The sequence below is a fragment of the Oncorhynchus mykiss genome, chromosome 4 (assembly GCF_013265735.2).
Source record: "Oncorhynchus mykiss isolate Arlee chromosome 4, USDA_OmykA_1.1, whole genome shotgun sequence".
NCBI lineage: Eukaryota > Metazoa > Chordata > Actinopteri > Salmoniformes > Salmonidae > Oncorhynchus > Oncorhynchus mykiss.
Genome location: NC_048568.1, coordinates 24,205,001 through 24,215,000, shown reverse-complemented (window position 1 = coordinate 24,215,000; position 10,000 = coordinate 24,205,001). Strand labels below are relative to the sequence as shown.

At 43.5% G+C, this 10,000-nt stretch overlaps 1 protein-coding gene across 1 annotated transcript in view; it reads right to left on the bottom strand.

The window, feature by feature from the left end:
* syne1a (spectrin repeat containing, nuclear envelope 1a) overlaps positions 1-10,000 on the bottom strand; it is a 212,702-nt gene that overhangs the window by 181,666 nt on the left and 21,036 nt on the right. Inside the window, exon 2 of the mRNA XM_036975988.1 lies at positions 4,789-4,850. Coding sequence (XP_036831883.1) covers positions 4,789-4,850 — 62 coding nt within the window. The remainder of the gene's footprint in view (positions 1-4,788; positions 4,851-10,000) is intronic.

Here is a 10,000-nt window from a genome sequence, read left to right as displayed (position 1 = left end):
ATTGGAAAGACTCCACAAAGAATCAAAGTAAACTTCAATGCTATTTGACTCTAAACAGACAGTACATGGTGGCAGACTATCTGACCACTGTGGCTGATAGAAAACTGAGGAAAACATTGACTAGGTACAGACTCAGTGAGCACAGTCTGGCTATAGAGACCGGTCGTCACAGACAAACCTGGCTGCCCAGAGAGGACAGGCTGTGCTCACTCTGCTCCAGGGGAGAGGTAGAGACAGAGCTGCATTTCCTATTACACTGTGATAAATACTCAGATCTAAGAGAATATTTCTTTCCCAAAATTATAATTCAATACAAAGAATTTGAAACTATAAAAGATGAAGAAAAAATCAAATATTTATTGGGTGAAAAGCCTAAATGTGCAGTTTTGGCAGCCAAATATGTGTCCTCCTGCCATAACCTGAGGGACAGCCAGTGAAAAGTGCAAAGTAATGTCGATAATATTTCCCATCTTGTTTTTGTTTTGTCTTTCATACCACATCATGTGTCTTCTCAGTCATGTTGACACTGGTCTACTACCATTGCTTTAATGGATTGTTGTTCTCATTAATATTGTTTTTATAGTTGTTGTTAATGGTAATCCCATGTCCACTAATACTATTATTATTGCTGTTGGTCCCACCATTTATTTATATATACATTTATATATATATATAAATATAAATATACATTTTTATTTTTCGATATGTATACTTTGACAATGTAAGTAATAATGAACTTGCCATGTCAATAAAGTCAATTGAATTGAATTGAGAGAGAGAGAGAGAGAGAGAGAGAGAGAGAGAGAGAGAGAGAGAGAGAGAAAGGGAAAAGAGAATGGAAGAAGGAAGAGAGACTGAATGGAAGAAGATCCAGGAAAGAATAACGATGAGATACAGATAAGATGATAGAGACATACAGGAGTAGAGAAGTAAACAGACAAGATGATAGAGACATACAGGAGTAGAGAAGTAACATTGAAAATATAAGTTGTAGGATGAGGAAGGGGGTTGGGACGAGTTGTGTGCCATAATGTCTGAGAGAAGAAAGAAAGAGTAAGAGACAGGGTGAAAAAATTGTTTACAATGGTCAGTGGGGCTTTGCAGTAATCTCTGGGAACACTTGGCTGCTGATTAATGCAGCTAGTTTAGCCTAGCCCAGCTGTTTGCTGAGAGATGATGAGCCTGCCGTGCCGCTCACACTGGCCAGCCCATAATTAAGCCCTAACCTTCTCACAGAGGATTTGTCAAAATGGAAAATGAGGGTCTTCTCTCTCTCTCTCTCACTCTCTCTCTCTCTCTCTCTCTCTCTCACTCTCTCTGCTGAGTAGCTGAGTACAACTTAAAAGCTCTTCAGTCTGAGTGCTTTAATCATATTCTTCTGTGCAACATGCAGAGGCATATAAATACATTCTCCCTGGCTCACCCATGCTGGCTGATCTTGCTTTGGGATGGTTTTGCATATGTGGATGTGCACTGAAAATAAATCATACTGTCATACATACTATGCTATGTAGGTGCTGGTTCAACAAAGTTGCAGTATAGACAAGACGGTATATTACAAGACGGTATATTACGCTGTGTAATAGGAAACCATTCATATTTTCTATAACTGCGCTCTTCTATCTTTGCCCCTTTGTCAGAGCTCATATGAAATCATATTTTGTTACCTGTGGAGGGGTAGGCCCAGGAGGGGGAAGGAAGCAGGGGGGAAGGAGAGGGTGTATCCCTCATACCAGCGTTATCTCACCTACCTACGTTATAACGATTAATCACAAACCTTTAGGCTGAGAATTAAAGGCCTGAGATAACTATGGTAATGAGCCTCTACCCCTGGAGAGCCGTGCTTAACCCACTAGTTCAGCTAGCTTGCCTCTCTCTCTCTTTCCAAGGGACTAGTTAAAAAGGGAGCCCAGCCTATCTAGGGCCTCACAACATTTTTCTACACAGAGTTTAAAAAAAAATGTTATTTCAACTTGTTTGTTTTATTGCAGGGAATTCAAAGGCAAACATGTATAGAGGAACCCATAGGCTTGGTTTTTAGCTAGCTGACTAAACTTCTATGGTGAAGGACATTTCTGATTTGGTATTTTGGTACTTTATTAGGATCCCCATAAGCTGTTGCAAAAGCAGCAGCTACTCTTCCTGGGGTCCACACAAAACATGAAACATACAGAATATCAATAGACAAGAACAGCTCAGGGACAGAACTACACACATTTTGATGAACTTCGCCAACGGAGTGGAGCAGGGACAGGCTTTGTGAAATTCAGCTCTGACTACATTGAGGTCAATACTTTTTAAAAATGTAATTGTACCTATGTTTGTCCTCTGTAGTTGCGTGCCTTTGTTTGCTGAAATACTTTTTTTTCAAAAAAAAAAAGAAACTTTTTTTTCCTCCCAAATTGGTAGTTACAGTCTTGTCTCATCCCTGCAACTCCCGTACGGACTCGGGAGAGGCATGCATCCTCCGAAACACAACCCAGCCAAGCCAGAAGCCAGTCATACCAATGTGTCGGAGGAAACACCATACACCTGGCGACCATGTCAGCGTGCACTGCACCCGGCCCGCCACAGGAGTCGCTAGTGCGCGATGGGACAAGAACATGGTCGCTGCTCCACTCCGTTGGTGGAGTTTATCCGAAACTTCCTTCACCATGGAGTAGAGTTAAGTCAGCTAGGTTTCAGCCAACAGCACTCCACCACAGGCCTAATTATTTCCCTCAACAAGGTAACGTCAAAGAGACACACCCTATGTTCAACACGGTCTTTGCGCCATTTCTGTTTACCAACCCGTCTACCAACCTGACACAAAGCAATCCACTAAGACAAATAGGCCTACATGCTGCCATCGGTCGCTACGGTAACGTCATGCTCAAGGAGGAAGAGGTTAAATAGGCATAAAGAAGGGATGGTATAAGGCGGGGGGAGTTTAATCAACAGGAGACGAGTCAGAAAAAAAGCTAAGCAATTACCTTTAAGAATTTAAAAGCTATTTAGACAGAGCACAGAGCAGCGATATAATCATTCCAGAAGAGAGGAGGTAGCCTAAATCAAACATGTCAAGTTTAATCGTAAAGAGCAAACTATGTCAGGTAGTCCTGCCTGATTCCCTATCTTCCCCAGTGCTTTGATGAGAGATCAACACCGTTCCAGAAGGTTTGATGAGATATCATCCACATAGTGGATGGTTGGTGATTAGGATAAAATTAGGCTGTTAATATGACATGTATGTAGCCCAGAAGAAGGGCATAAAGCACAACCCTACATGACATTAAAGTCCCACTCCAGTCTCCTATTCAGCTCATTCACCTGATTTACATAACAAAAGGCACATTTTCCAGGTATCCTCGTGACATTGCACAGGTGGGTGGGTGGGGGGGGGGGGGGGGTCTTTTCTCTTTTGTCTTCTGTTCTCTATTGCTCCTCTATTGTTCCTGAAGCAAGTGGTGGGGGGGGGGGGGGACAATATGAAACATCTCTGTCAGACCAACTCCTGGAATGCCCTAACCCTTGAAGTTTTCAGTTTTGTTTAAAAAAAACACAATTCTCCTCAAAACACAAACACATTTTTTTTTTCCTTTAGTGTGTACTTACTTTTGTATGTGTACTGTATTTATACTTTGGATATTAAAAATAGCTGGAGGACGTCTTTAATCTATTTGCTCTCTGGGGATAAAGTGCGATAAATAAATGATTAGGTCTTTACTTTAAACGCTATAACACATCTAGGACATTTAAATATTTTGGTGGTGAGTCATTTTCAGCTGCAAAGGTCCTGATATCTGATATTTAATATCATGTCAAGGTTTATTCCCTGCAGACTGCCTCCTCAAATGAATTTTCTGCTCTGCTTCGCCGCAGATGAATGCGGCCACTGTCGTAATCAAATTGGAAACCTTGAGAGCGGCGGCGGCTCGGATTGAAATAGCGTTTAATTGCGTGGCGCTGTGCCGCAGTCGCCTTGTCCACTCGCTCCCCGACATGCTCTTCAAGCAGTAATGGGTTAAATGGAGAAGCCTAATACGTTATAATACTATAATTACATGCACATGGCGGACCAAAGCATGCGGCTGCGCCAACTGTAATTGTTTAGGTTACAGAAACACTGTTGCTTAAATGGTAGGCTAAGCCTAATAGGAAGGCAAATGAAGGATTTGAGCTCTTATGCAGAACAATCCAAATTAGTTGCAAAGGAGGAGTAGGGTTCTATTTTAGCCCCGATCTCTGAGCCCAAACCTTGTCTACAGTATAGCCTGCAGAGATGGAAAACGTCATAAATATGAAATGATACAGATCCTAATTTAGTACACTGTACTGGAGGGGGGAAAGCAGAAATTGCTTTTGTTGAAAGCAAATAGCTATAATTACTTTTGTATGATATAAGACTGAAAGGTATCCACAGGCTATCTGGTGTAAGGTCAGGTGAGAAGGAACAGTAGTGTGTCTGAGTGTGTGCTGTGCATGCATGTGATCTAGGGGGTGGCACAACCAAGTCTCATGACTGGTTAACCTAATACTTTTAAAGGCACAGTGCAGTGAAAATTTGTTTTCCTGTGTTTTATATATATTTCCACACTATGAGGTTGGAATAATACTGTGAAAATTATGATAATACCCCTTTTAGTGTAAGTGCTGTTTGAAAAGACCACCTGAAATGTCTGCCTGTTTTGGTCAGATGGGGGGGGGGGGGGGGGTCTAAATCTGTACAGTCCTTTTAGTGTGAACACAACAATGACCAGAAAGGCTTGCCAGACAGACAGACAGAGAGTCAGTGAGCTAGACTCTTACCTTTGCCAAGTGGGAATTGATCCATTTAGTGAACGTCCGCTTCTGCACTGCCTCTTGCTCATCTGAAAATCAGAAACATCATGGTCACATGCTTTGTAGACAAACATAATGGACATCCTTTCTTCTAACTGTACTGTACCACTGTTATGAACAGTGCTTGAGTTAGGCCTTACTGATGGATGATGACTCTGATTAACAACTTCCATATTCAGGGCATTGCTATGCCTAATGTCTCTAAGTGGTTAGCTGCCTCTGCTCTACTGTACTTTGCTCCATGAGAATAGATCTGACATTCAGATGGCATTTTAACCAACCTACTTGTATCTCCTCTTCAAGCTGATTGATAACTGTGTGCCTTTTTAAAAGGATGCCCTTTTATGATACAAATGGGTCATGAGTGACAGAAGGTCTAATTCTTGCATTTCACAACAAGCCCCCAACTATATCTCTGCCTGTTCGGTATGTTGATCACCTATCATAAAAGCACATAAAGTCATGTGTGTTGTGCGTATTTACTTGGGAGTGAAGGGCACAGTTTGTTATGGTCCCAGCGATAAAAATCTATTAGCAAAGGCACAATCAATACTACTGACAATGTCCCTTAAAAATCCAATCCACTTAAATTAGGACAAAGCATAAATTGCTGTAGGGTTCCTCACTCTGAGAGAAAGATAGACTAACAGAGATAGAGGGAGAGTGAAAGAGAGAGGGGGAGAAAGTAAGAAGAAAAAGAAAAAGAAAGAAGAAGAAGGAGAAGAAGAAGATGGAGAAGAAGAAGAAGAAGGAGAAGAAGAAGATGGAGAAGAAGAAGAAGAAGAAGGAGAAGAAGAAGAGGGAGAAGAAGAAGAAGATGAAGGAGAAGAAGGAGGAGAAGAAGAAGGAGAAGAAACAGCTGGAGGCAGGGCTTTCTCCTATAGAGCTCAATTTTTATGGAATGGTCTGCCTACCCATGTGAGAGACGCGGACTCGGTCTCAACCTTTAAGTCTTTACTGAAGACTCATCTCTTCAGTGGGTCATATGATTGAGTGTAGTCTAGCCCAGGAGTGTGAAGGTGAACGGAAAGGCTCTGGAGCAACGAACCGCCCTTGCTGTCTCTGCCTGGCCGGTTCCCCTCTTTCCAATGGGATTCTCTGCCTCTAACCCTATTACAGGGGCTGAGTCACTGGCTTACTGGTGCCATTTCATGCCGTCCCTAGGAGGGGTGTGTCATTGAGTGGGTTGAGTCACTGATGTGATCTTCCTGTCTGGGTTGGCACCCCCCTTGGGTTGTGCCGTGGTGGAGATCTTTGTGGGCTATACTCGACCTTGTCTCAGGATGGTAAGTTGGTGGTTGAAGATATCCCTCTAGTGGTGTGGGGGCTGTGCTTTGGCAAAGTGGGTGGGGTTATATCCTTCCTGTTTGGCCCTGTCCGGGGGTATCATCGGATGGGGCCACAGTGTCTCCTGACCCCTCCTGTCTCAGCCTCCAGTATTTATGCTGCAGTAGTTTATGTGTCGGGGGGCTAAGGTCAGTTTGTTATATCTGGAGTACTTCTCCTGTTTTATCCTGTGTCCTGTGTGAATTTAAGTATGCTCTCTCTAATTCTCTCTTTCTCTCTTTCTTTCTCTCTCTCGGAGGACCTGAGCCCTAGGACCATGCCTCAGGACTACCTGGCATGAGGACTACTTGCTGTCCCCAGTCCACCTGGCCGTGCTGCTGCTCCAGTTTCAACTGTTCTGCCTGCGGCTATGGAATTCTGACCTGTTCACCGGACTTGCTACCTGTCCCAGACATGCTGTTTTCAACTCTCTAGAGACAGCAGGAATGGGAGAGATACTCTTAATGATCGGCTATGAAAAGCCAACTGACATTTACTCCTGAGGTGCTGACTTGCTGCACCCTCGACAACTACTGTGATTATTATTATTTGACCATGCTGGTCATTTATGAACATTTGAACATCTTGGCCATGTTCTGTTATAATCTCCACCCGGCACAGCCAGAAGAGGACTGGCCACCCCTCATAGCCTGGTTCCTCTCTCGGTTTCTTCCTAGGTTTTGGCCTTTCTAGGGAGTTTTTCCTAGCCACCGTGCTTCTACACCTGCATTGCTTTCTGTTCTGGGTTTTAGGCTGGGTTTCTGTACAGCACTTTGAGATATCAGCTGATGTACAAAGAGCTATATAAATACATTTGATTTGATTTGATTTGATTTGAAGAAGACGGAGAAGAAGGAGAATGAGAAGAAGAAGAAGAAGAAGAAGGAGAATGAGAAGGAGAAGAAGAACAAGGAGAACAAGGAGAATGAGAAGAAGAAGAAGAAGAAGAAGAAGAAGAAGGAGAACAAGAAGAAGGAGAATGAAGAAGAAGAAGAAGAAGAAGAGGAAGAAGAAGGAGAACAAGAAGAACAGCTTTCTGGTCAGAAGTGGGGAATGCTGTTTGAACGTCATGTTACTAGAATATTCAGTGGAGTAAACTATAGTTCAACCATCATTATAGAATCAGACAGACTCAGACCACAATAATCTACAGAAAACTGTGTATCACTTTCACACTGTCTCATATATCAACACATTAATGGGACATCATATTCCATTCGATATTCACCATACACACCATGCCTTGCAAAAGCATTCATCCCCCTTGGTGCTTTTCCTATTTTGTTGCATTACAACCTGTAATTTAAATTGATGTTTACTTGGATTTCATGTAATGGACATACACAAAATAGTCAAACAAATGTGAAGTAAAAGGAAAACAGAACAGTTGTGCGTGCATATGTATTCACCCCCTTTGCTATGAAGACCCTAAATAAGATCTGGTTTAACCTATTACATTCAGAAGTCACATAAATAGTTAAATAAAGTCCACCTGCGTGCCATCTAAGTGTCACATGATCTGTCACATGATCTCAGTATATATACACCTGTTCTGAAAGGCCCCAGACTCTGCAAAACCACTAAGCAAGGGGCACTACCAAGCCATGAAGACTAAGGAGCTCCCCAAACAGGTCAGGGACAAAGTTGTGAAGAAGTACAGATCAGGGTTGGGTTATAAAAAAATATCCAAAACTTTGAACATCCCACGGAAAACCATTAAATCCATTATTAAAATGTGGAAAGAATATGGAACCACAACAAACCTGCCAAGAGAGAGCCACCCACCAAAACTCAGACCAGGCAAGGAGGGCATTAATCAGAGAGGCAACAAAGAGACTAAAGATAACCCTGAAGGAGCTGCAAAGCTCCACAGTGGAGATTGGAGTATCTGTCCATAGGACCACTAAGCCGTACACTCCACAGAGCTGGGCTTTACGGAAGAGTGGCCTGAATAAAAGCCATTGCTCAAAGAAAAAAAATAAGCAAACACGTTTGGTGTTCGCCAAAAGGTATGTAGGAGACTCCCAAAACATATGGAAGAAGGTACTCTGGTCAGATGAGACTAGAATTGAGCTTTTTGGCCATCAAGAAAAACGAGAACCCATCCCCACAGTGAAGCATGGTGGTGGCAGCAACATTGGCAGGGACTGGGAAACTGATCCGAATTGGTCAAAATTGGTCAACTGAAGGAATGATGGATGGCACTAAATACATGGAAATTCTTGAGGGAAACCTGGTTCAGTCTTCCAGAGATTTGAGACTGGGACGAGGTTCACCTTCCAGCAGGACAATGACCCTAAGCATACTGTTAAAGCAACACTCGAGTGGTTTAAGGGGAAACATTGAAATGTCTTGGAATGGCCTAGTCAAAGTATGACTTAAAGATTGCTGTACACAGGCCTCCCGGGTGCGGCAGTGGTCTAGGGCACTGTGTTAAGAAGCAGTGCGGCTTGGGTTGTGTTTTGGAGGACGCGTGGCTTTCGACCTTCAACTCTCCCGAGCCCGTACGGGAGTTGTAGCGATGAGACAAGATAGTAACTACTAACAATTGGATACCACAAAATTGTGGAGAAAAGGGAGTCAAATTTATTCAAAAAATAATAATCATTTTAAAAAAGATTGCTGTACACTAGCGGAACCCATCCAACTTGAAGGAGCTGGAGCAGTTTTGCCTTGAAAAATCCCAGTGTCTAGATGTGCCAAGCTTATAGAGACGTACCCCAAGAGATGTGCAGCTGTAATTGCTGCAAAAGGTGGTTCTACAAAGTATTGACTTTTTGACAAAGTATTGAAGTTTTCAGTTTAAAAAAAAAATCTTATTTCTTGTTTGTTTCACAATAACAAATATTTGTCATCATCAAAGTGGTAGGCATGTTGTGTAAATCAAATGATACAAACCCCCCAAAAATCTATTTTAATTCCAGGTTGTAAGACAACAAAATAGGAAAAATGCCAAGGGGGGTGAATACTTTCGCAAGCCTCTGTACACTGCAATTTATCGTCCCTATAGAATTACACAGATTTATAGCCTAACATCCCACAAAACCATTTATATCACACTGTCACATATTACATTGAGTAAACATATCAATCTTATTCCAGTCACCCCAGCCAAAACACACAATGTATATAATTTTGATGGACAAAAGTGACGGCTAGCTTTCTTTCACCCCAGCTGCAGCAGAGGGAAAAATCCTTGAGATAACCACCTTATCACCCAGAGAGGACATCTGACACAGTGCTTTCCCCTGCCTGCCTGCCTGCCTGCCTGCCTGCCTGCCTGCCTGCCTGCCTGCCTGCCTGCCTGCCTGCCTGCCTGCCTGCCTGCCTGCCTGCCTGCCCGCCCGCCCGCCCGCCCGCCCGCCCGCCCGCCCGCCCGCCCGCCTGTCTGTCTGCCTGCCTGCCTGCCTGCCTGCCGTAATGAAACACACTGACTGATTGATTACACACAAGTCGGTTAGTGTGTCACTAACTAATGTAGCTAGATGCAGACGGGAGGAGGGAGGTGGAAGAGGGAAGGAGGTGGAGGAGGGAGGGAGGGGTGTAGGACGGAGGGAGTGAAGGGGGGGAGGAGGGAGGTGGAAGAGGGAAGGAGGTGGCGGAGGGAGGAAGGGGTGTAGGACGGAGGGAGTGAGGGAGTGAGGGGGGAAAGGAGGGGGGTGTTCATACATAATGCAGTCCCACATTCTCACACGTGTCACATAGTAGGTCCTGGTTTTGGGGATTAATCGTTTGATCAGGTCCGTATCAGGGCAAAAATACTTGATGAGGGAGAGTAACAGATGAAAATGGCTGTGTGTGTGTGTGTGTGTGTGTGTGAGTGAGTGAGTGAGAGAGTGAGAGAGTGAGTGAG